This window comes from Phacochoerus africanus, chromosome 2 (genome assembly GCF_016906955.1).
Source record: "Phacochoerus africanus isolate WHEZ1 chromosome 2, ROS_Pafr_v1, whole genome shotgun sequence".
NCBI lineage: Eukaryota > Metazoa > Chordata > Mammalia > Artiodactyla > Suidae > Phacochoerus > Phacochoerus africanus.
Window position 1 is genome coordinate 276707044 of NC_062545.1, and position 25981 is coordinate 276733024.

The following is a 25981-nucleotide window of genomic DNA, read 5'->3' on the forward strand; positions in this document are numbered from 1 at the left end:
GGCTGGGGTCTGCCTGGTGGGCTTCGTCCAGGGCCCAGGCCACCCCTCCCTCCCAGCCTGGGGGGACATCTGCTGACCTCAGGCGCAGAGCAGCCGGAGCCCCAGCCTCAGGCCCCAGCCCTCGGTGCCCGGGGGGTGGGGGGGTTCCTAATCCTGCTCTGGGAAGAGGCAGGTGGGGGGTGGCAGATCACTGCCTGGGGGGCGAGAGGAGCTTCAGGCCCGCCCCCTCTGCCGGCCCCAAGGCCCATCACAGGGAGCTTCCAGGAGGGAGCGTGGGAATGGGGGTCTCCGGGCTGGGGGCTGGCCGAGTCTGGGGCCCCCCCCCAGCCTCGGGGAGCCTGGTTGTCTGCACACCTTGGACAGCAGCCTCCAGGGCAGGGCTCCCCGTCCTGCAGGAAACGGGGCACACTGTTTTCCCACCAGCCCTTCTCCTTGGGGTGCAGAAGGCTCTCTGCCTCACTATCGCTGCCTGGCCCACGGCTGTGCCAGCAGGGGGTCGAGCCCACTCCACGTGCACAGGGGAGCAGACACACGTGTGCGTGTATATATGTGCACACGGGCATGTGTGTGTGCATACGCACGCGTTAACGGAGGGACCCACTCCCTGTTGGACAGCCTGGTTTGGTCCCCTGAGCTTCGTTGCAGCGTCTACACTGTCCTCGAATGCTGCCCGGTGGTGGGATCGGGATGGCCCTGCCCCGAGGGAGCCCGGGTTCTGGTCGGGGAGACAAAAGCGGGGCAGGAGGGCACAGGGAGAGGGCCCCGGACGCAGCCTGGAGTGGGGGCGGCAGGTGGAGGGCACCTGAGCTGAGTAGAAGCGGTCGGTCGTGCGCAGTTGGCCAGGGGCTGGGGGTGGGAGGGGAAGGGGTGAGGGGGGTCCCAGAGGCCCAGGGTGGGGGGGTGGCTGGGGACGGGGTGGTGGGGGCTGCATCCAGCAGATGTGTCTGGAGCATCGGGCTCTGGGAGGGGGCAGCAGGCTGGCCTGGGTGTGGGGCGACCCTCGCAGAGGCCACGTGTGCGCCACGTGTGTGTCTTACGTCCCTGGGTCTCCACGGCCTGGGCCTGGCTTCCAGCTGCTCTGTGTTTGGAATTATGGCTGCAATTCCGGGGGAAAAGGTTAGACGTTGAAGGCTTCGTCTCGGAATATGCAGAATCTCTGTCTGGGGCGCTCGGCCCACAGCAATACCAAGGCCCGGCAGCCAGTAAAGGCCACGGGGTCTCAGCGGCTCCGCGCTCTGCAAAGACCTCGCGGTCTGGGAGCTGACAGATTAGCTGGCCAAGGAAATGGCCCTGCGGACAAAGCCCGGCTCCTTGAGCAGAGGAGGAGAAGGATTTGCTTTCTTGGGCCCGAAGGATGGAGACTAGGTCCCCGCAGTTCTCAGAGGGACTGGCTGGCAGGCTTGGGTGGACGGAGCTGGGGGGGATGCGCTGGAAGTGGTGTGGGGGGAGGGGCTGCTGGGGTCAGACCTCCCTTTGTCTGGAACGTTCCTGGGAGCTGGCCTGGCTGTGGGCGGGGCTGAGAGTGGGCTGGACGGCCTCTGGGATCCTGACCCCTGGCTGGACACAGCTCTAACCAGCTTGACGTCATGGGCTCTGGGCCCCCCGGAGGACTCCCCTGCGTCCACTCGGCTCCTCTGCTGTTGCTTAGAAACGAGCCCCCCAGACGGCCCCTCCAGCCTGTCTTTTTCCCTCTGTTTTTTTTCAAAGTCCAGACACGTGCTTGAGTTGGGGACTCCACGCACAGGGCCTGGGCCCGGAAAGGCCACCGATGGTCTGCAGTTCAGATGCTCCCAGACACTCCTGGCACGAGGCCCCCCCCAGATCTGGGTGGCGCCAGCCCCACCCCTCTCTGTGGGCAGCTCCGTGGTGATGGCGGGGGGCCCCCTCGGTGGCAGGAGGGCACCCGCATCCCGGGAGGCCCTTTAGAAGCAAGGGAAACCGTCCAGATCTGAGAATCCCAGGACCCAGCGCTTCCTCCCATCAGTCCCGAGGGCCTCGCGCTCCTGGGGACGGGGGCGGCGGGGGGTGGGGGGGAGGTTTTCTCATGATCAGAGCCCTCTATGGTCTGGACATAAGGTCGGGGCAGGACCCTCACCTCCGGGGGCCCCCCTTCGCTCCCCCGGAAGCTGGCTGCCCTGGACCGCGGAGAGCCTGGAGCAGGCCCCGGCGTCTGGGAGGCTAAGCTGCAGCAGACCTTCCGCCCTCTGCCCTCTGCTGTGACACGGATGCCAGCGTCACCTCCTCTCGGGGAGCTCACACGGGAGCGGCCTTGGAGATTTCAGGAGATTTCAATGAGCTTCTTTTGGTTCACCAGTGCATCTGAATTTTTCTACAGTGTATGGATGAATGACTGGGGCCCTTTTATAAAAAGCTAAGTGTTTTCCTCTGTGGCTTAGAGGAAACGAGTCCGACTAGTAACCACGAGGATGTGGGTTCAATCCCTGGTCTTGCTCAGTGGGTTTTGGATCCCACGCTGCTGTGGCTGTGGTGTAGGCCAGCAGCTGCAGCTCTAATTCAACCCCTAGCCTAGGATCTTCCATATGCTGCAGGTGCAGCCCTAAAAAAAAAAAGCTAAATGGTTGCTTTGAATGAACCTAGAATTGTTGCCTATGGGGGTAAAAAGTAAAGTCGAAATTAATAAAAACACTAGACAGCTCTTCATCCATTGCAGGCTGACGGCTCGGAGCCGGAGGGGAGGCCGAGTCTGTGGGGCGGGTGGGGTCTGTGGGGGATGCATGTGGATGCAGGATACGCCTTGGCAACGAGTGACAAACCCAGCGAGGGGACCATGGCGGGCAGTTTGAGGGGCTGTCGGGGCTATGGATTTGGGGGGGGGGGCCTTGAGCAGGTCTAGGAGGATGGGCGTGATTTTAACAGACAGGGAGCAGGGAGCACACGGAGGGGCCAGGTGCTGGGAAGACCGAGCACACAGCCCTCCACCCCCCAACTGCTCACCCCCACTCAGCCCCCCCCACTCACCCCCCCCACACTCACTCACCCCCCCACCTCAATGACACCCCCCCACTTACTACCCACATCCACCCACCCTCCCACTCACCCCCACTCCCACATCTGCCCGCTTACCCCCCACCGCCCCCCGCCGTGGAGCCATTAAGTAGGTGTGGGTGTTGGAGTTGTGACAGGGGACAAAGCCACAGAGCAGGTGAGTCCAGCCCGCTGGGGGTGGCAGCTTTGACAGGCAGGTGGCAGGTACCAGGGGAAGCTGTGAAGCAGGGACTCCGGCTGGGCTGGGTGGCGACCTGGTCCCCAGCGCCTTGCTGGCGGGAGCCAGAGAGCAGGGCTTTTTAGCTGCGGGTTAGTCCCTGTGGGCCCACATGCAGAATTCTGGGGACAGGCTTCACCACGTTCTCAGATCCCAGGGGTGGCTTCGGAGCAGCTGGAGGGCAATCACAGACGGGGTGCCAGAAGCTCAAGGCACTCTCCTGCCCCCAGCCACCCTGGGCCACCCCCGCCTACCCCACGGGGAGCGTCCACTTGGGGCGGGGGCTCTGGAGAGGAAGCTGGACGTCTCCCCACTTCCGGCTCTGTCCTTCCTCCACTGCTTTGTCAGCCTGGGACGGGGGCCAACCGGCCCCCAGGACACGCCGTCCCTTGGCCTGGCCTTCTGGAGCGGGGCCAGTGCTGGGATCGGTGTCTGACCCTGTGTTCCAGGCGCGGCCGGGCCAGCGTCTTCAGGATACAGCTGTGCCCAGCTGGTCCCCGAGTGTCATCGTCACCCCCTCCCCAGCAGCTCGGCTGACCAGTGGATGCAGGTGTCAGGACCCGCCTGGGGACCCAAGACCCTGGGGGGTAACAGGACAGAGGCCAGGGCCGGCTTGGCTCACGGCGTCGTGGGAAAGCACTGATGCGCTATGTCCCTCGGGAACCACGGCGCCGAGCTTTGTCTACGCCCGAGCGCAGGTGCACTTTGCTCAGAGGCAGCGGTGCTCAGGTTTGTCAAGTGAGTGGTGGTGCCAGATTCCCATGGGCCAGCTCGTTAACCCCTCAGCATCACCACCAGGGTCACTGGCAGAGGGAGGCCAGTCCCCTGCTGTGACCTCTGCCCTCCCTGGACCCTGAGGTCCAGGCTCAGAGAGCCCAGAGGCTCTCACCTGAGTCCTGGTTGGAAGACTTAGTTCCACCGGGAGGGGGATGCTGAGGGCTCCGTGTTCCAGGCCAGCTCAGCCTTGGAGCCTGGGAGGTCACAGAGCCTGCCTGGGCCTCAGGGTTACCAGGGGATAGAGGGCTCAGCCCTGCAGCTGCCTCCCAGAGGCACGGACACTTGGGGGGGGGGTCCCAGCCCCTTAGAGGGAGCCACCTGCCTCACTCACGGCTGCCTCTTAAGTGTCTCAGACAGGGCGCCAAACAGAAGCAGCCCAATACATATTTGATGAAGGCACGAATTCGCCAGTTTGCTGAGAAAGGCAGGGCTAAGCGCACGGACCCCGGGGGCAGGCTGTCCGGCTTGGAGGGCAGATCAGAGATGACCGGCTCTGGGACCTCAGGGCACTGTTCGTGTCCTTGGGCACTAGCAGCAATAATGGGAACTTTAAAATAGAGAAACGGTATCTTCAAAATGCTGAGCATTTCAAAATGTTGAAAGACTTCCAAGCTTAGACGTCACATGCACTGAAAAGGAATGAAAACCATAATGAGGTACCACGCCACAGCGGTCAGAAAGGATATCAGCAAGAAGTCTACAGATAATAAATGCTGGAGTGAGTGCGGAGGAAAGGGGACCCTCCTACATTGTTGGTGGGAATGCATATTGGTACAACGATTACGGAAAACAGTAGCGAGAGTCCTCTAATAACTAAAGATAGAACTATCATATGATCGAGCAATCCCACTCCTGGGCATCTATTCCGAGAAAACCACAATTCATAAAGATACATGCACCCCAATGTTCTTTGCAGCACTATTCACAAGAGCCAAGACATAGAAGCACGTTAAATGTCTTTTGACGGAGGAATGGATAAAGAAGATGCAGTACATACATACAATGGAATATTACTTAGCCATCAAAAAGAACGAAAGAATGCCATTTGCAGCAACATGGATGGGCCTAAGTCCAACAGAGAAAGACAAAATATATGATATCACTTATATGTGGAATCTAAAAAAAAAAGATACAAAACGAACTTATTTACAAATCAGAAACAGATTCCTAGACCTTGAAAACAAACTTACGGTTACCAAAGGGAAAACATGGGGGAGGGTGTAAATTAGGAATTTGGGATTAACATCTCCACCCTACTATAAATAAAATAGGTAAAAACCAAGGACCTATTGAATAGCACAGGAAACTACTCAATATTCTGTAATAACCTATATGGGAAAGGGATCTGAAAAAGAATGGATACATGTATATACGTATAATTGAATCTCTGCGCGGTACAGCGGAAAATAACACTAAATCAACTCTACTCCGATGTAAAACGAAAATTAAACTATCAAATAGCCAGTGAAAATGGGCAAAATGAAAATGATGATAGGCAATCAAAAATCAAGATGGTGTCCCACAATTTGCACTTGAGGAGGTGCTGCGGGACACGTTTGAGGCCGGAGGAAAGTAACCTCCGATGGACAATAGGACCATTGGAAAGGACGGAAGCCAGACACTGTCACAGGTGTGGGCAGGTGGCAAAAAATATGGATAATAAAACACCGCGTAGGGTTTAAATGAAGACAGTGCCCCAAACACAAGGGAACGCTGGCCTTAAAGTTGGGGGGCGGGTAATTGGAATGAAAAGATTCTAAACACCTTGGGTTGTCCAAGAAGAAGCATTAACTTAGCATCGACTTTGATAAGCAACTGCTAAAAGAATGGAACTAGAGCACATCCATTCTCCTCCAATGGAAAGGAAATTACAATGAAAAAACTCAAGGATCCAAAAGAAGGCAAGAAAAGAGAGAAAACAAAAAAGACAAAATAAGACAAACACACAAAAAGACAAAGTCAGGTGGTAGAAATTAGCCCAACCCTGTTGGCCGTTAGATACATAGAAACTAGTAGAATAGTTGAGAGTTACAGTTAAAAGAACAGCAGTTCCAGGCCAGGTGAAAAGGACAAAGTCCAACTGATGTTTGTAAGAAACATATTGAAAACTAATGATACAAAAAGGTAGAAAAGGAAGTATTTATGCAAACACAAAGCCAGAGAGCCTTGGAAGGACTTAATGCTGGAGGAACACCCTTTAGGTCAAGAACTGCTAGATAGAGTAGCTCCTTAGTGCTTGATAATAAAAAATGGATTTTTTGCAAAGATATAACTCTTCTTCCTTTCAATGTACCTTTGAATGTACAAAAAACCCTCATGATACATAAAGCACAATTTGGCAGAACTACAAGGAGAAAAACAAATCCACTATTGGAGTGGGAGATTTTTTTTTGAAAAACAGGTGTAGACGTGTAATTTACACACCGTTAAGTCTCCACCCCCACCCCCACCCCGTGTTAAACTGAAAGAGGTTTAGTAGATTTGGACTGTTCTGTGACTCTCGCTACAATCTAGGTTTTTTTTTGTTTTTTGTTTTTTTGGGGTCTTTTTGGGGCCACACCCGCGGCATATGGAAGTTCCTAGGCTGGGGTTCGAATCAGAGCTGTAGCTGCCAGCCTACACCACAGCCACAGCAATGCGGGATCTGAGCCGCCTCTGATCAAAACCACGTCCTCGTGGAGTTCCCATTGTGGCGCAGTGGTTAATGAATCTGACTAAGAATCATGAGGTTTCGGGTTTGGTCCCTGCCCTTGCTCAGTGGGTTAAGGATCCGGTGTTGCCGTGAGCTGTGGTGTAGGTTGCAGACGTGGCTTGGATCCCGAGTTGCTGTGGCTCTGGTGTAGGCCGGTGGCTACAGCTCCGATTCGACCCCTAGCCTGGGAACCTCCATATGCCGCAGGAGCGGCCCTAGAAAAGGCAAAAAGACAAAAAAAAAAAAAAAACCCCAACAAAAAACCCCCACATCCTCATGGATACTAGCTGGGTTGGTTACTGCCGAGCCATGACAGGAATGCCTACACTTTAGTTTTCCGATGCTTCCGTCAGCCCCCCACCCCCGTTCTTCTGTGCCCACGTGCAGCCAAGTCCTGCTTCTCTGCCCTGAGTCCTAGGCAGCCACTCACCTGTTTCAGCCTCCCTAGATTTACCTCTTTGAGAAACCAGATGATGCTGGCTTTACATGAAATGTTGCCATTTTGATCACAGCCCTCCTAGTGGGTGGGCGTGAAGGGGTATCTTGTGGTTTGATTTGCATTTTCCTGGTGACTAATGGGGTTGAGCATCTTTTCAAAAGATTATAGGCCATTCGTAAATCTTTGGTGAAGGGTCTATTGGAAGCTTCGGGCCATTTTTTCTTAAGTCGTCTGTGTTCTCAGCATTGAGTTTTGAATGCCACGTTTATTTATATTTGTATGTTCTGGACACAAATCCTTTACTATGTACATATGTTCAGCAAATATTTCCTCCCAGTCTGTTTCTTGTCTTTTCTTTTTTCTTTTCTTTTTTCTTTTTACAGCTGCATGCAAAACACCAGATCCGAGCCACATCTGTGACCTACACCACAGCTCACGGCAACACCGGATCCTTAACCCACTGAGCGAGGCCAGGGATCAAACCCATGTCCTTATAGATATGAGTTGGGTTTGTTACCACTGAGCCACAACGGGAACTCGAAAGGTTTAAAATTTTTTTTTTTTTTGGTCTTTCGTCTTTTTTAGAGGCTCATGTGTGGCACATGGAGTTTCCTAGGCTAGGTGTCGAATCAGAGCTGTAGCCACCGGCCTACACCACAGCCACAGCAACGCCAGATCCAAGCCACGTCTGCGAGCTTCACCACAGCTCACGGCAATGCTGGATCCTTAACCCACTGATCGAGGCCAGGGATCGAACCTGTAACCTCGTGGTTCTTAGTTGGATTCGTTCCCGCTGCGCCATGAACTCCGGTTTTAAATTTTGATGAAGTCTAGCTTATTGATTTTTCGGGGGCTAGGTCACGTGTTTGGTGTCTTAGCTAAGAAATCTCTGCCTTATCCAAGGTCACAAACACGTTCTCTTATGATTTCTCTAGAAGCTTTCTGGTTTTTTGAGTTAATTTTGGGGGATAGGGTGTGAGGTAAGGCTTGAGATTTTTTTTTTCCCCTGTGGCTGTCTGTTTGTTCTAGCATCCCTTGTTTTATGGGCTGGCCTTTTAAGAAGGTGAGATTTCTCGCCCCTCTCTCTGGGAGTGGCCGAAACTACTCAGTAAGGATGCAGGAGGTTTAAGCAGCACCCCCAACCAGCCGGGTCTGATGGTCTTCTCCAAATACGGGCAGCCAGGACCACGGACCCCACACGGGGTCATACCGTGACCAAGGCACGTTTCGAAGCATTGGCTGAATTCAGAGCCAGTCAGAAATCAGGAATAATTACAATGGTAAAATGGCTTGAGGATCTCCTTATCCACAAACCAAGCAAGAATGTATCACCGCAACAGGGCAATCGGAGAGCTTGTCTTAGAGGCGGCTGGGAGGCCTGGGAGGCATGATACACAAAGCAGCGCGTGGAAGTGTCTGGAAGCCGGTGGTGGGTCTTTGGTTCCCTTTGCCTCCTATCCTCCGGGCTCCTTTTCTGATCACCAGGTGCTGCCTGCGTGATCGGTCATGCACCAGGCTTGGTGGGCACTGCCCGGGGCAGCGACTGGGGGGTTGGGGTGGGGCACCACTGCACGGTTGGGGCCATGAGCCCACCCGTCAGGTTCCCACAGGCTGGGCTGGTCCCCAGGGAGGTTCTTGTGGTCCCATCAGAAAGCAGGGCCAAGGGGCCTGTGGACAGCACGCAGGACTGAGAAGTCTCTCGGTGTGCCCCCCTGGCCTCACCCATGCTCTTCCATCCCCTGTCTTCCAATCTGTGCGGGGCCGTGGCCGAGACGCCACGAGGACGAGGAAGTGATCACAGGTGTAAAGCCTTTACTTCCAGGCTTGTAAGGTCCGACATGAGGGTGACAGCGTCCCGAGGCCACTGCAGAAGCAAGAGCAGGCGTTGGCAGGGGCGTGGGCCAGGCCTCCCCGGCTTCTGAGGTCCTCTTTTGTGCCTTTTGGCTCCTGCTGAGATGTGATTTCTGGAACTGGCTGGAGGCTTGAGGCCAGCGGGCACCCCGGTCCCCTCTGCCCTTCCTCTCCCACCCCCGGACGTCAGGGCTGTTGGTCTGAGGCCGGCAGTTTCCCGGAGACCCAGCCGGCAGTAGGCACTTATCAGCTGCTGCTTTGAGGCTGGTGGCCGCCGCTGGGGGGCGGGGGGGGGGGGGCGGACGCTCTGCCAAACAGCTTCCAGATGCAGCCGCAGCGACCCCAGAGCCTGGCTCCGACTGGGGCTCTCAGCCAGCAGGCTCCTGTCGGCCGAGCTGCTGGGAAAACAAAACCCAGCAAAGGTACGCGAGGCCCAGCCTCCCCAAAGGGAGAGAAGGGGCCCACGAGGCTGCATACGCAGGTCCAGGTGGAGGCTGGCCTCACGCATCCCTGCGTGCCCACCCCTGCCCTGCGGTGCCCTGAACAGGGGGTGGTCACAGCCATCTGCTGGCTGCCTCCAGGCTGGGGACCTCACCTCAGTCTCCTGGGCTCAAGGGACTCCCTTGGGGGCTGGATGGAGCCGTCACTCTCCACTGGGGGATGACTTAGGCCGAGGCTCCTGGCGGCTGGACAATATGGTACCTGTTTGCTGGTGGAACGGAGGGTCCCCTGCTCCTCTGGGGCCCGGAGGGGTGGTCTCCCACGGCGGAGGTGCTGTTACCGCATCGTCCCATTGGGCCGCCCCAGCAGGGTAAGCAGGGCATCCCTGCATCTGGAAGCATTGGGAGCTGAAGCTCACCCGAGATCGCCTGGCCCCTGGGGAGTGGGCGATCCAGAGCTGGTCCCTTTTCAGCCCGTGGGCTCCACTGTCCTCTCCTGGGGGACAGGCCAGCAAGGGGTGAGGGCTAAAACCTCTCAGGTCGCAGGCGAGACATTTCTCCAGTGTGGGCTCTTCAGGGAGCCGCGAGCCTGCCCTCTCCAAGACAGACACAGAAAACGGGAAAACGTACCCGTTTGTTGTCCAGCACACATGTGCCGAGTGAGGGCGGGGAGCCGGTGTGGACCGAAGGTTCCAGCCAGCGCTGAGCTTCCAGACCCCAGAGGGCCTCAGACGCCTCCTGGGTCCTCTGGGCGTGCCCTTGGCGTGCGTGGTACCCACGGCCCTCACCTCTCTCCCCCGTCCACACAGCATGCCGAAGTACAAGGGGCAGAGGAAATGGGGGTGGCCTCGATGGCTCACGCATCCGCAAAGCCAGCGGGCCATTTGGAAGCTTTGGCCTCGACCTGGATGCCCCTCCTGCTGGGGGGGGGAGCCGGGGAGGGTGTGCTGGCCCTGTGGTCGCCACCGCCCCCTTTTGGGGCCACCCTCTCCCCTGTCACTCTCCCTTCCGCTGCCCCGGCCAGCTCCCTGCTGCCTCCCACTGGGCAGCAGCCTCTGGTCTCCTTCTCACACGTGGCTCCCCTTCTCCCCCCAGTGGGGACCAGACCGTGAGGCCACCCCCCTGAAATCCTCCCACAGCAGTGGCAGCGTTTCAGACCCTCGGGACCCAGCCCACGGCCTTCACGGCCGCACCACCCCCTGCGGTTCCCAGAGGGATGCTGCTTTATCTTTCGCCCTCTCCCTGGACCACGGCCTCCCTCCCCTTGGGGTTGGCGAAGGAGACCCCCCAGGTCACGGCCTCTGCAGACTTTCCCGATGCCCAGCCCTCCCCCCTCAGCCCTAGACTTCAGAGTTGGAAGGGCTGGCTGGTTTGCCGTGAATCTGAGCGGGTGGGAAAGCCGCTTGGCTCACGGTGGCTACACAGGTGGGAGCCGACCTTCAACCCGGGCCCATTGCCCCCGGCATCTTCCTCCTCGTCCACCCGGGGACCTTGACTTCACGAGGCCAAACCGTCTCTCTTGTCCTGGCACGCATGCCGGCAACGGAGGCAGGGACAGCCCAGCCGTGGGCACCCGTCTCTCCCCCCGGGCAGCAGTGGTTTTCTTGCTGCCATCGAGAAGGGTGTGGGGGAGAGGGAGACGGTCAGGGCGTGGGGGAGGGTCACTCGGACCATGGACAACCAGGTGTCTGCAGGCTCACGCGGCTCAGTCCACAGGGCTTTTCCAGGTTCCGTCTCAAACCTGCCTCTTCCAGGCAGCCTGCCTTGCTTAATCCCTTAATCTATAATAAACACCTGCTCTGAAGCATTTGCTTCCTTTCAAATGGTGGTCTTTGGGGGTTAATGTCCCTGCAGATCAGGACTCCTCTGTTACGTTTTTGCCTGCCCTTGACCACTGGTGAGGAAAGAAATAGTGACGCCGTTAAAATAACGCCATTTAAAAAATACTCCGCTAGAAGTTCCCACTGTGGCTCAGTGGAAACAAACCTGACCAGTATCCATGAGGATGCAGGTTTGATCCCTGGCCTCACTCGGTAGGTTAAGGATCCCGGGTTTTTGTGGCTGGGGTGTAGGTCAGCAGCTGCAGTTCTGATCAGAGCCTAGCCTGGGAACTTCTATAGGCTGTGGGTACTACCCTAAAAAGAAAAAAAAAAATTTAAAAAGGCAGGAAATAAAAAATAAAAAATAGTCTTCTAAGGGCTTTGCACCAATCATCTCATTTAATCTTGACATAACACATGTGAAGTGGACACTGCTACAAATAGAGGGCCGGAGGCAGAGAGAATTAGCACAGCGAGCAGCGAGCAGCGAGCGGGGAAGGTTGGCGTCCCAGGTGTCACCTCCCCGCTACACCTGACCTCCGCCCTCCCAGCCCTGGGCTCCTGCCTCCTCCTGCCTTTTTCACCTTCCCAAGATTTTTCCAGGGCAGCCAGCTCTGCCTTAATTCACCAGAACGAACGGGCCTAAGTGGCTGGCGGGGAGAGGCTGGCGCTGCCAGTCAAAGGTGGGGAAAGCGGGTGCAGAGCCGGCTTCCAGGCCAGGCCCCTGGGCACAGAGCCGCGAGGAGCTGCCAGGACGGCAGCGAGGCCCCCAGGTGGCACGTGCCCTGTGCCTCTGTGAACCACATTGCTCGGCTGGCGTTTTTAACCACCTAAGCAGCAAGACCCCCGAGTTTTATACCGGGGCTTCCTGCTGACTCTGCAGACTCGGTCTTGCCCGTAGATCTGACCCTCCTCCCTGCGGCTCCTCCCGCCAAGCCCCTGCGGCTGGGACCGCGGCCCATGCCTGCAGCAGCGCCCAGCACCCAGCGAGCGTCTCCTAAATACAATTGCAGCCCGAGAGCAGGGTTCCGATGCAGCAGATGGGGAACTGTAAAGCCTTTTTAAAGGGGCAATAAAAGTTTTGGGTTTCAGATGGTCCTACCGGGGAAGCGAATAGCAGAGACAGGAAATTTCAGTAGCAGACATGACAAAGGCCACGGCATGCAGGCTGCCCTCCTCTGCTTGTGCAAACAGAGGACGTCCTGGCGGGGGGCCCAGGCACTCCCGGGCTGTGCCAACCTTACTCCAACTCTGGGGGCGGGGGTGGGGGGAGGCAGAGGGGCTGCTACAATAGACTGTTTTGTCTACGTTACTGTAAATGTTTAGAACATGCTTCTCCGTTTGGGCCGCCGGAGGTGTGGCGCCCTCCCCCTCCTCTGGCTGAGCTCTGAGTGTGTGTGTGTGTGTGTGTGTCCCCGTGCATGCGCGTGGGGGTGGGGGTGGGGGTAGGGATGGGGTACAGGGCATGTGCCTGGGCCCGGGGCTCATGTGTGCTGGGCAGACCCTCAGCGGCTTCTGCTTCTTGTTCTGCAGGGTCTGGAAGCCAGACCCAGGCCCCCCTGGCATAGGGGGTGGGTGGCTGTTGCCCAACCTCCCAGACCCCCTCCCCGAGCACGCCCATCCCCCACCCCATCCCACCACGGGCGAGGCCACAGCCAAGAGTGGGTTCTGCAGCCCCTCTGCTGGTTTCACTTGTTTCCTACGGACATGCTGCCCCGTGGGAGTGCCAGCCACAGGGACGAGATGCCCGGCCCGGTGACATGTAGGATTTAATTTACACGTACATTTCAGAGGACCAGTGAGTCAGTTTTTAGCATGTGTCATGCAAGTGGGTCCCAAATATAAGACGTACTGAGGCAAAATAATTATCCACTGTTTATCTGAAAATCACGTCCCCAGGCTCCTGTATCTTATCTGCAACCCTATACATGTACCTATTACATTAACGTTAATTAAACTTAAGTGACATTTAAAGGCTTAGCTCCTCTGTGGCGCCAGCCACACCTCAGACGCTCAGGAGCCTGTGTGGCTGGCGGCTGCTGGACCAGCTGGGTGAGCCTCTCCTCCATGAAAGCCAGCTCTGCAGCTCAGCGCTGTTCTAAGGCTTCTAGTAACTTCTAGGACCATGCTTTCAGGCACATGGTTGTGGAAATCTCAGGACCCAGGGATGCCGAGGCCTCCAGTGGGGCTGGGTGGGAGGGGCACCCCTGTCTGGAGGTGAGGTGGCCTGGGCAGGCCTCAGAGGGACATCAGGACATCGTGACCTGATTCTCAGAGGCCAGGGACATGAGGACACCAGGGCTGGATGACACTGGAATTCAGAGGGGCTTGGGTCCGAAGGCCATGACTCCTGGTCCTTGTTGGTCTTGGTGTGTCGGGGTGGCCACTGGGGGTGGCTGCCTCCCTTTCTGTCCCCCTTCCTGGGCGCTCCCCCCCCGGCCCCCAGTGGACCTCTGAGCCAGAGGAAGAGGCCTCTGGGACAACCGGCAAGCCTTGGGGCACGGCCACCAACTCAGCAGCCAATGTCCTAGGGACGGGTCAGCTGTCAGCATCCCCGGCCTCAGTGTCCTTATCTGCAGAGTGGGCTCAGGACCCGCACCCGGGCCCTTAGAGGGGTCTCCGTGGGGGCCGACCCTGCTCGGTGGGGGTGGGGGCGCAGTCGGGCCTGGAGCCCGAGAGGCAGGCGTCCATGACTTACAGACCTGGCGGGGCTCCCAGACAGCCTCATAAATCAGCGAGGCCACAGCGAGCAGCCTGTTAGCGCAGCCCTTACACGCACGGCGGGCCCCTTGCCTCCTCCCTGCCCGGGAGCACCCCGCTGCCTCCAATTTTCCATGTGCTGCCGCAGAGCTGGGAGCTGGGGGGAGGGGTCTGGGGGAGGTAATGGGCTGGAGGGGGAGGGTTGGGGGAGGGAGGCGAGGGCGGAGGCCGGCCACCTTGCAGATGCTGCTTCTGGAGCAATGGCCCCTGGCTCCCCCCACGTGGCCCCCAGAGTCTGGCCTGTCCGCCTGGTGCTGTGATGCTGAGTCTCCCCTTGCAGAGGTGGGGGACGGGGCCGGAGGAGCAGACCCTGGCTCCAGCAGACCCTGCCCCTTCACGTGTTCACGTGTGTGTGTGTGTGTGTGTGTGTGTGTGTGCCATGTGCACTCACATCCCACGACTGGACAGAAAGCCAATCGAGGCAGAATGCACCCTCCTGTGGGGACTGGTCGGGGTGGCTGGCCCTGAAGCCCCCCAGCACACGGCGAGGACCCTGAGCTCGGGTGTGAAGGGCCAAGAAGGCCACCCTATTGTCAACGGGGCTGTGGGGACCAAGGGGCTGCGGCGGGACGAGGCTGCACGTGCCCAGATCCCCAAGATGTGGGACTGCCTGGCCGTCAGGGAGGCTGACAGACAGACGGGAGCCTGGCCGGAGGGTCCGCCTTGTCCCCAGGCCTGCAGCCAGCTGTCTCCCAGCCCCCGAGGCTTGGATGAGGTGACTTTAGGACAAATAGCAGGCCGTCCCGTGGCGGACGTGGACGTGGGTAGCTGCACCGTCTGGAAACACAAACAGGCCCCAGACAGGTGTAGGTAACTTCCTGCCCGACGGATGTGCCCGGATCACTGGGGAGGCTCAGCTTTGTGAGGTGATGTCTGGGCGGCTGGCTTCCGGCCCCCCAGCCCCCGGGGCTGGTGCAGACAGGCCCTGGATGCGAGCAGGCTGCCCTCCAGCACACGGCGAGCCCTGCCCCGGGAGGCCGGCCTGGGGGCCCGTTGGCCTCTGCTCAAGGTCCCTCCACCTGGGCCCACCTTCCCCTGCTGGGCAGCCGCGGGCAGGGCCGGAGCTCAAAGGACCTTGCGCTCGGGTTGGACCCAGAGCGAGGTGGCCGACTGGGGGTCGGGAGAGTGGGTTGCCGTCTGGGCCCGGCTCTGTGCTCACCAGCCCTGGGCCTTGAACACGCCGTTTCTCCCGACTTATTTTGAGAATTAGATGAAATGACGAATGAGAAGAGTTCGGGCAGGCAGTGAGTGGAAATGGTTTGATTTAGCGACCTGGCTGGAGGGACAGCCAAGGGGCAGCCAGGCCTGGGGCAGGGACCAAGTGGCCCTGCTGGCCCTGGCTCGCTGAACCTGAGGGCATGGGTCAAGAGCAGGAAACAGAGGGTGTGGGGAGCGTGTGGGACCAGGGTGGCAGGCAGGGCCCCTTGGTGGCTGGGACGGGGCTTGGGCTGTCCGGGGAAGTGGGGAGGGGACGTGGAGGGGGGGCAGCGTCTGGCTCCGGGCTTCTGCAGACACACCCGTCCGTCAGGATGTTCATTTCTTTCCAGCACCCTCCTTGGCACCCGGGGGACACAGAAGAAGTGGGTTCTTAAAAAGCACTTGGCGGGATGCTCCGCAGATCCCAGAGAGCCCGCAGGCTCTGAGAAGGGGCGTTTCTCCAGTCCGGAAGGACCAGGCAGGGCGGGGGGGGGGGGGGGGGGGCTGGGAGCTTTGGGCCACGCGGTCAGATACAAGCACAGCAGAGGGTGGAGCAGTCCAGCTTGGCGGGCGGCCCTGCGCTTCCAGCCTTCTTGTTGGCCTTGGGCAGCAGCAGGACGAAGGACATGGCCAGGGCGCAGTGGTAGAAGCTGTGGACGTAGGTATAATCCCACTCCTGCAGGAGCAGAGGGCCGATCTCAGAGAGCGAGACCTCAGCCACCCCCCACCCCCAAGTCCATCTCTTCTCCAGCAGCCCCCCACCTCCCCACCGGCCCTCGGATCCGCCCGGCTGCGGGCCTGGCCTGACATGGCCCCTGAGGTTACAGCGGGCTCCTCGCTGCCCCTTGCTGTCCTCTGGAGTCCGGCCGGGGAGGTTCCCCCGCTGACCTGCCCTCTGTGATCTTTCACTCTGGCAGGGCACGGAAGGGCCCCGGGGCATTGCCCAAGGCCCAGCAAACTCCCAGGACACAGAAGGTCTGTGCCAGCTCACCGGACCTCGGGCAACGGGCTGGAGCGGCACCCTCCCCCCTTTCCCTCCCTTCCTCGCCTCTGGGTGTGACTCAGGCCCCAGGCCCCTTAGGATGTGCCCCGCATCTCAGATGCAAGCTCTGTATCCCCCAGCTCCTCACGGGGCTGCCCATGGTGCTGGGGAAGGGCCGGGGTTAGAGGGAGGCGGAATAGGAGAGACGACCCTCCTGAGGGCGCCCCCCGGTCAGCCCCCATCCCAGCGGGCTGGAGCGGCAGGAGCCCTTGCGGGTGGGCTGTTCCCCCCTCCCCCCCCAGGGTACCTCGAAGAAAAAGCGCAGCATGAGGGCCAGCGCCCCGAAGCAGAGGCCGGGGCCTATCTGCTGTGTGTACACGCTCTTGTCTGGATACAGTCGCCGTTGGTCCTTCATCTGCTGCAGCTGCGGGGGAGGGGACAGTGTCCTGAGCCGGCTGGGGAGCTGGCCCCCCTGCACTGGCGCCCTGGGCACCCTCAGGTGGGAGATGCGCTGACGCATCCGGCCCTACAGCTGCAGAATCCCGGGAGACCCCCGCCTGGTCCTCAAGGACCCCCTGCCCGCCTGCCTCTTGGCGTGAAGCAAGGACACACTTGCACATTTCCAGCCAGAGGGGGGCCTGGGGGCCAGACACGTGGTTATTTATAGCAAAGGGGTATTGGCGGTGTGGGAGCTGGCGGGGGAGGGACCCTGGCGTGGAGGGGGCGTGTGGCCGTCCCTGCGAGACTCCAGTGGCTTTGAGTCCATGCACTTTTTTTTTTTTGTCTTTTTGCCTTTTCTGGGGCCGCTCCCGTGGCATACGGATTCTCCCAGTATAGGGGTCCAATCGGAGCTGTAGCCACCGGCCTACGCCAGAGCCACAGCAACGCGGGATCCGAGCTGCGTCTGCGACCTACACCACCGCTCACAGCAACGCCGGCTCCTTAACCCACTGAGCGAGGCCAGGGGTCGAACCCGCAACCTCATGGTTCCTAGTCGGATTCGTCAACCACTGCGCCACGATGGGAACTTCTCAACGCACTTCTTATAGAACTTATTAGACACACGTGACCAGCATGTTAACCCTGCCATTCCTCAGATGTTGACGCTACAGTAAGACCCAAGTAGGAATTTTTTAAAAGCTCAGGTTCACTGAAAGGATGAAAATTGGGGTGCACATCCTGAAAACCCAAACCTGAGGGGCCAGGGTGTTTCAGCGTGCGGGGTGGTTTGCGTTTCATCAAGGTCCATGGCGCATGCACCTGGATGGTGGATGCTCCTGGCGGGTGGGTGGGGCTGCTGCGCCCACCTTCACCTCCCCTCACCCTGCCTGACAAGCCCATCACACAGGAATCGGGACCTTCAGTGGCGAGGGTGGAGCGTGGGTACAGCCAGAGTGTGCGACCCTGTGTGCAGGCGGCCGAGGCCCAGAAGCCCCCCTCCGGCCAGCCCTGCCCCTTTGGACACCAGGCACCAGCCCAGGTGGCGCCCTGGCCTGGCCCTGCCCCGCAGCCCCCATCACCCATCTCCTCCCAGCTCCTCCCCTGAGAGCTGTTGCTCCCAGGCCCGGCTCCTACAGGGAAGAGCCTCCGGGAGAAAAATCCACCCTCATTCCAGGAAACAGCTGCCCTTAAACATCCAAAATAAACTCCGCATGAAATGGCCTAGAAAACACAATTTGAGCCCCGGCAGCAGGGAGCCAGGCGGCCCTCCTGGTTCCTGCGGGGCTTTGTGGGGACCCTGGCAAGTGGCTGCTTATCCTGGCTAATGAGAATCCAGGCCCAGCTCGGACTGGCCAAGCTCTGCTGGAGGAGCAGTCTCCAGGGCAGAAGGAGGAGTCTTTGTCCCACTTCCTGCCAGGGAGGGGGGGCGTTATCAGAGCGCTCTGTGTTTACGCATTCCAGAATGTTCATTAACATGGCTCTTCCTGGGGGCCCGGACAAGTCAGACCCCAGCACACTTCCTCTCCCCTCCGAGGGGCCTCCCGGGTCAGCGCAGGGCGAGCCCGGCTTCCCCAAGATGCGGTGAGAAAGCCGCTCCTTCCCTCTGTGCCTCTGCAGGGAGCTGGGGTCTGGCCTTGCGCTTGTCCTGCCGTGACTTCTTGGGAGGTGGCTGACCGCGTGAGCCTGGCTTCTTCCCTCACCAAAGGGCAGACCCGGCCCTCCGCCCTCGGGGCCGAGACCAGCGGGGGCGTTTGGAAAGCTCGGCCCCCAGAGCTTTGTTCCGCCCCCCGCCACCACCACCCCCCCCGCCCCAAGGCAGTGGCTTGGTGGGCCCATTTTGCACCACCTGCCCAGCCCACCCTCCCTCCCCCGAGAGCTGCCCGCTCTCCTGGTCTTTCTGGTCCCTGCAAGGCTCTGCTCCTTCCCAGGAGGTGCCCAGCAGGGCCTCCATCCTGCTGAGTATTCCTTTTCACTGGGGCAGGTTTGAGGGGGTTGCAGTCCCTAAAGCCAGGAGGGCCTTGGCACAACAGAGGGTCCAGGGAGGCCCGAGGACCACATGCGAAAGGCCCCTGGGTGCCCGGCCAAGGGCCAGCTGTGTTGGAAACTCCTGCTCAGGCTGCGTCCATGCTCACGGGCAGTTCCGGCTTCCTGTCGGCCTCATGTCCCTTCCTCCCTCCTCATGTGAACCAAGCTCGGTGTTCACCCCCTCCAGGAAGTCTTCCCAGATACCCCAGGCCACTTCCGATTGATATGGCGTATCCAAACCAGCCATTATCGTCAATAACCACCACCACAATAATAATAGCTCCTATTTTTTGGGCACCTCAGAAGCTAAGTTCTGTGTCAGGCCTTTTTTTTTTTTTTTTTTAAATGGCCTCACCCAGAGCATATGGATGTTCCCAGGCCAGGGGTTGAATCCGAGCTGCAGCTGTGACCTCTGCTGCAGCTGCGGCTATGTGGGATCCTTTAACCCACTGCCCTGGGCCAGGGATCGAACCCACACCTCTGCAGCAACCCAAGCTGTCGCCATCAGGTTCTTAACCCACAGCGCCATAGCAGGAACTCCTTTTTTTTTTTTTTTTTTTAAACCTGTACTAACCCTTACGATGCATTCTTTCAATTAATCTGTAATACCCACTCTATAGCTATGGAAACTGAGGCGGAGGGGTTGGCTTGGGTTAGCGGGAGCAGCCACGGTACAAACTGGGTCTGTGTGGCTGGGCGCCCGAGAGTCATTTTCTGTGGGTTGGCAGAGGCCATGTGTCCAGCCTGCCAACCCCCGAGGCGGGGGTGGGGGGGACTCCCCGGGGAGGAGTCGTCGCTGGGGGAGGGTGCCCCCCGCGGGCGGGCTCGCTCGGGATGGTACCCACCCACTTGGCCGCGATGATGAGGGCGGCCGTGCCGATGGGGCCCGAGTACACCCCGTAGCCCCAGCGGTCGTGGTAGATCCGCACGGCGATGGTCAGGACGCCAAACATCACGAAAGTCGACCTCTTGGGCTCGTCGAAGTCAGCCAGCGCTGCCAGGAGAGAGCGGGTGAGTGAGGGGCTTCCCGAGGCCACCCCTCCCTCCACTGCTCCCCAGGAGGCCCCCCGTTAGGCAGCGGGGTGTGGCGTGTGCCCTCAGCCAGGGAGACTCCAGGGTCCAGCCTGGTCCCCCAAGGTCTGAATCACAGATAGGTTTTTTTTTTTTTTTTTCCCTGCTTTTTAGGGCCACACCTGAGGCATACGGAGGTCCCCAGGCTAGGGGTCGAATCAGAGCTGCAGCTGCTGGCCTATGTCACTGCCACAGCAACGTGTGATCTGAGCTGTGTCTGCGACCTACACCACAGCTCAGGGCAATGCCGGATCCTTAACCCACTGAGCGAGGCCAGGGATCGAACCCACGACCTCATGGATACTAGTGGGGTTTGTAACCTGCTAGAAGTCCCTGCAGACGGTTTTAAAGCATAGGCGGTTGGCTGCCTTCCGGCAGGCAGAGCGGCTGGGGTGAGGGCGGCAGGAAGCTAGTCTATTTTATTTATCCTGAAAATAATTTAAAAATGTTTTCTTTTTAGGGCTGCACCCACGGTATATGGAAGCGCTCACCCTAGGGGTCTAATCGGAGCTGCGGGCCTACACCTCGACCACAGCAACGCGAGATCTGAGCCGCGTCTGTGACCTGTGCTGCAGCTCAGGGCAATGCCTGGTCCTTAACCCACCGAGCAGGACCAGGGATCAAACTTGCATCCTCATGGATGCGAGTTGGGCTCACTACCGCGGAGCCACAGCGGGAACTCCGGAAGATGGCCTAACACCCAGGCCAATGTGCTTGTGACCAAGAACGAGTCTCTCCGGGAGGACCACTCAGATGCAGACACAAAGACCGTGGGTGAGGGAGGGGAGAGGCCTGGGTCCTTACAGGCCTGCACACAGACCAAGTGTCCTGACACCACCCCAGGTGCACGTAGGAGGAAGAAAGTTGCAGAATAGGGGTTCCCATCGTGGCTCAGCGGTTAACGAACCTGACTAGGATCCATGAGGACCCAGGCTCAATCCCTGGCCTTGCTCAGTGGGTTAAGGATCCGGTGCTGCCGTGAGCTGTGGTGGAGGTCACAGACGTGGCTCCAACCTGGTGTTGCTGTGGCTGTGGGGTAGGTCGGCGGCTACAGCTCCTATTCGACCCTTAGCCTCAGAGCCTCCACATGCCCTGGGTGTGGCCCTAAAAAGACAGAAGACCAAAAAACAAAATCAAAAACAAAAACGGTTGCAGAACAACGTACTTTTGAATGATCCCATTTACATAAAAAAATGGAGCTGGAAACTGTGTGTGAGTGTTTGTGTAACTCTTAGGAACAGTCTTGGGGGGCTTCGGGGGGGACCCTGCACTCTGAGCAGTGGGTTTACTAAGTGAGCAATTTTATTTTATGTTTTAATTATTTTATTTTTTTGTCTTTTGTCCTTTTAGGGCCACACCTGTGGCATACGGAGGTTCCCAGGCGAGGGATCCAATTGGAGCCACAGCTGCCGGCCTACACCACAGCCACAGCAATGCAGGATCTGAGCCATGTCTGCAATTACACCACAGCTCACGGCAATGCTGGATCCTCAACCCACTGAGCAAGGCTAGGGATCGAACCTGCAACTCCATGGTTCCTAGTCGGACTCGTTTCTGCTGCGCCACCATGGGAACTCCCTAAGTGAGCAATTTGAAAAGCTTATGAAAGATGGGAGTCCAGGCTGCATGTATTTCCATAGCCGAGGCATTGCCCAGAGCCCCAGGTAAGGAGGGGTGTTCTCAGAGACGAGGGGTCCGGGGACCGTCCCTGGCTTTGGCTGAGGAGACGGCAGGCAGCGGGGGAGCCGGACCCTGTGCGCAGGGCTGGGCGCACAGGTGGGGAGGGGGGTGCACTCACCCATCAGCGAGACCCACATGCTCAGGGCGGTTCCGTAGACGCTGAAATACTCCAGGATGTCAAGGCGCAGAAAGCAGATCATGGCCAGGCCCGGCCCGTGGCAGGCGTGGTAAAACTGCCAGGAAACCCACAGACGGTGAGTCAGTCAGGGGGCCAGGAGCGCACCGGGGCCCCAGGGCCAGGGCTGGGCCCTGAGCCACTGCCCGTGAGCCAGTGCACCTGCTGGCTGCGGGACCTCAGGCAAGTCACTGAGTGGCCCAGTGGCTTGGTTTTTCCATTTAAAAAAGGTGGCGGGGGGTGCCGTGCACCGTTTGCCCATAGGGTCCTGTGGACAGAGCCTACCAAAGTGGGGACCCCACAAACGGATCCACACATCCCCTCAACCCCTGGGTCTGCCGAGGCCAAGCCTTTCCCCTTGGGTGCCCGTTGGCTCCGCCCAGGCCCATGGGGACTTCTCACCCAAGACGCACGTGCTGAGCCCGCCCTTCGAGCTCCCCCTGTGCAGGTCTGGGTTGGGGTCAGAGATTTGCTTTTGTAAGAGGCTCTGGGGCTGAGGTGGATGCTGCCAGAGGGAACCTACTTTGAGAACCACTGGCCTGCAGCTCTCAGTTCCCATTTCTCTACACGGGAAGATGGCAGAGATCCCGGTGCTGGTGCTGGACCTGGCATCTTCATCTCAGGCCTCCTTCCCCCCAACTCCTCCGGTTCTCCCCCATACCTAACTGAATAGCTATTTTTAAAGCAAAATGCCTGTATTTTTCAAAGCAGTCAACTTATTTCTCACAGAAAATAACCCTCTCCTTTTGCTTACGCATTTCATCATTTTAAGTAATATTTAATTACATGAGGTAATTATTTTGACAAGTTCAAGGGCATAAACAAGCTTGGGGACCAGCACAATCAACTCTTGGTTAGCCCAGCTCAGCAGGATGAGGAGGCGTGCAGGAGAGCAGCCGCCTCTGGAGGTGCCAGAGATGCTACGGGTGTGGGGGTGGAGGTGGGGGGTGGGAGAGCAGGAGCCCTGGGCCACCTGGTGAGCAGAGCAAGTTGAGGTCAATTTAGAGCTTCTCCCGACTGCAACTTTACCTTACCTAAAGCTAAGGTGCACCTAGGCAGTATTAATAGAGGTAGAGTGTCCAGAACAGGGGAGGAGACGGCACTGCTCCCCTTTGTCTGGTCGGACCCACCTAGGGAACTGTGTTGAGCTTTGGATGCTGCACCCTTTGACGTGACACTGGTAAAGACGAGGTTAGAAGAGGGGAACCAGGCAGTTGAATATGACTATTTAGTGCAGGAAAAAGAAGCTTCAGGTAGGGCCTGATCAAGGTGCTCACACTTCCGGAATAGAGGGAGGAAAGCACTTGCGCCCCATGGCTCTGGCAGGCAGAACCAGGCCCTGTGAGTGACATAGATGTTCTTCTGCCCTCCTCCTCCTTCCAGAACTCCATCTCCTGACCCCCACCTGAGCCCCACCATCTGCCGACTCTGACCCCTGTGCCTCTTATGTAGCACAGATCCCCGCATGTGATTAAAGGCTTAACCCTGAGAGATGCTGGACGCTGGGCCCTGCCCCCCATCTGCCTTGTGCCAGCGGTCACCCCAGTTCCCAGGGAAGAGCTGACTCACAGATGGTGCTCAGCAAGTTTGCCTGTGAATGCAGGGTCGAGGAGGCAGTGTTTATAGAGGTTTGGAGGAGAGCTTGCCCAGGAGGGCCAGGGTTCACCTCTGCTGGACAGGTGGGGGAGGTGAGATTCAGGGGGACCACCTGCCAAGGAGAAGGGCCGGGTAGCTGTGGACACGCGGCCTCTCTGCCTGCGAGGTGTCCCTTCCTTTTCCAACTGATGAGGCCTGGTGGTACTGGCTGAGGAGGCAGCGGGGCCAAGGGCCTGGCAGGAGAGAGCAGAGCCCCTGGAGGCTGACCTAGCAGGCTCTGGCCCGTGAGCTCAGACAAGTGGCTGATGGTTCCAGGGAGTGGGCATGGCCTTCTGTCCAGTGGGGACAAGATCATCCACTCTGTGGGGTGGGCTAGGGGACCTCACGTGACAAAGCACACAGCATGGGCGTCCAGCACAGAAACTACAATTGTCACAGCACGGTCCTGCTGGAACACAGAAGACGCCATGTGGGGCTCAGAACTGGCCATGGGGGCTCTGGGAGAAAAGGGCCGGGTGTGTCTTGGAGGCCAGGGGACATTTGTCACAGGAGGCAGCTGCCCCTGCTGCTCTGGCTGGGCGGGGCAGGGCTGGGTGGGCTGCGGAGGCAGCTGTGGGGCCAGCTCAGCCCGGCAGGAGGGCCTGGCCTGGTGGTGACTGTGGTTCCCAGGGCAGGGTCTAACACGGGCTCAGAGGACAGGGCCCTGGCTCCCGTCCCCCGCCCTTGCTCCTTGGACCCGCAGAGAAGATGGAGAAAGAGAGGGGGGCCCTCTCGGGGTCCAGCGGTGAGGGGGAGGGGGAGGAGCCTCAGAGGGACGGTGACAGGAGGCAGGAAGGCACCGACCCGTGGAGAGATGATGGCTGCCTGGCTGGTTGACCAGGCAGGAGAAGAGGTGATTAGTAAGATACAGACGTGCAGGTGACTGGTTAGTGCATGGGAAGGTAGCTAGACAGACAGACAGACAGACCGAAGCCGCAGAGGTGGATAGACAGATCCGGGGAGGCTCGCGGAGGGAAAGGGAGCAAAGCTAGAGAGAGAGAGACCAAGAGATTTAGGAAGAGGGTAAATTCTATGGGGATATTGGTCCAGAAATCAAGAGAACCAGACACAGACCGAGAGAAAGGGAAACAAGAAAACAGACACAGAGAAAACCAGTCAGAGAAACACAGAGGGAAAGGGAGCCACGGAGGGAGGCGGGAGGCAGAGAGCGAGTGAGCGAGCGAGAGCCACAGACATAAAAATAGAAAGAGAGAGAAGGACCCAGAGTCCGAGGCCAGCTCCAGAATCCTGGAACCAGACTCACCGGCCCCACACGTGCCCTCCACCCTGCGAGCCCCCTCCGGGCCTGTATCGGGAGGGCGGGTGGGAGAGGGGAGCCGGAGCCGTGAGCAGCCTCGGGGGTTTGGTCCAGCCCAGAGAAACGTGCCAGTACCGCTGGGGACACTGAGGTCCAGGGAGGCCCAGGGGGTCCCCCCACCCCCTCTCCTTGTCTCTGGGCCCTTTCTTTCTCCTTCCCGTCCCTGCTCTGCATCACCCAACGCAGGGAAGTGGGGGAAAGACGGCCCCTGCCCTCCGGCCCCGGAGGGGGGCCCGGCCGGGTCCTCGCCCGGCCCCCGGACTTACCGCCACGAAGAACGTGGTGAAGAGATAGACCATGGCCTCCATGTGGAACCGCCGCTTGGCAGCGACGCTGACCGTGGGGAGGAAGGCCAGGCTGCTCAGCGTGGGCAGCAGCAGTTTGGCCATGACGGTCCCCATGGGCTGGGGAGGAAGGGAGGGTGCGGGCCTCCCGGGTCCCCAGGGCAGGGAGAAGGCAGGGAGAAGGGTCGCTCCTGCCAGCGGGGGCTCCGATGGCAGCTGCGGTTTAAATAACCTGCGAGGCGGGGAGGGGAGTGCACATGTCCACTGCCCGGGGGGAGGGCCAACAGCTGATCCCGCATGTGGTCGGCCCTTGCCTCACCAGCTCTCTCTCCTTTGTTTTGGAGTGATCAGAGCAGTTGATTCAAGGAGTCCCCACTTTTTGGAGGCTACAGCTTCGATGGAGCCAAGTCCCCATCCGCACCCCTGATGTTCAGCCACTCTCCATCCTCGCCCCTCTCCAGGGCGCTCAGGAGCCCAGGACACGAGAGGAAAGCAGACCCTGCTGCTGGAGTCACGTGTGCACAGGGCCCGGGGGTGGGGGCGAGAGAGAGGCCAAGGCTGAGCCCGTTCCAGTCACTAGAAGAAGCCACCCTACCAGCGCCCATGCCCTTCCCGCTCACCTGCTCCTGCTCCAAGCAGGCTTCCTTGGTGCCTGAACACGCGAAACTCACTGTCTTTTCTCTGCGGTCACAGAGCTTTGAACCTGAAGGACGCAAGCCAGGACCACCTCTATCAGTGTCCCCAAGGCAAGGCGGATGCTGGTGCTCTCGGCCTTCCTTGGCCTTGGAGACATTCCTTCTCTTGCTGAACAGCTCTCGAGGGAGCAGCCTGGCAGGATGCTCCCCCCGCCATCATCCTCTGGCCAAGGGATGGGCCGAGCGTATGAGCTACGCAGGCGACCCTCTCTCCCTACAGGGACTGACGGAATCATTGCTGGCTTCATGAGTTCATCCCTTGATTTGCTGTCAGTAAAAGAACAGCATTTCTCCCGTTGTGTTTTTCATCGTGATCGAATGATGCCGCCCACGATAAAAGGCACGGATTTAAAACGTACGGTGGGATGAGCTCTTTCTTTTCTTTTTTCTTGTCTTGTCTCGTCTTTTTTTGTCTTTTAGGGCTGCACCTGTGGCACATGGAGGTTCCCAGGCGAGGGGTCTCATCGGAACTGTGG

General features: G+C 59.0%; 1 protein-coding gene across 1 annotated transcript; it reads right to left on the reverse strand.

The window, feature by feature from the left end:
• Positions 1-15711: 15711 nt before the first annotated feature.
• MYMK (myomaker, myoblast fusion factor) lies at positions 15712-25018 on the reverse strand. Its single transcript, XM_047769643.1, has 5 exons — positions 24793-25018; positions 21517-21631; positions 19493-19641; positions 16489-16605; positions 15712-15875 (listed from the first exon to the last, which is right to left on the reverse strand). Exons 1-5 carry the CDS (start codon positions 24925-24927, stop codon positions 15726-15728), a joined length of 666 nt encoding a protein of 221 aa, XP_047625599.1. The 5' UTR covers positions 24928-25018; the 3' UTR covers positions 15712-15725.
• Positions 25019-25981: the final 963 nt, after the last annotated feature.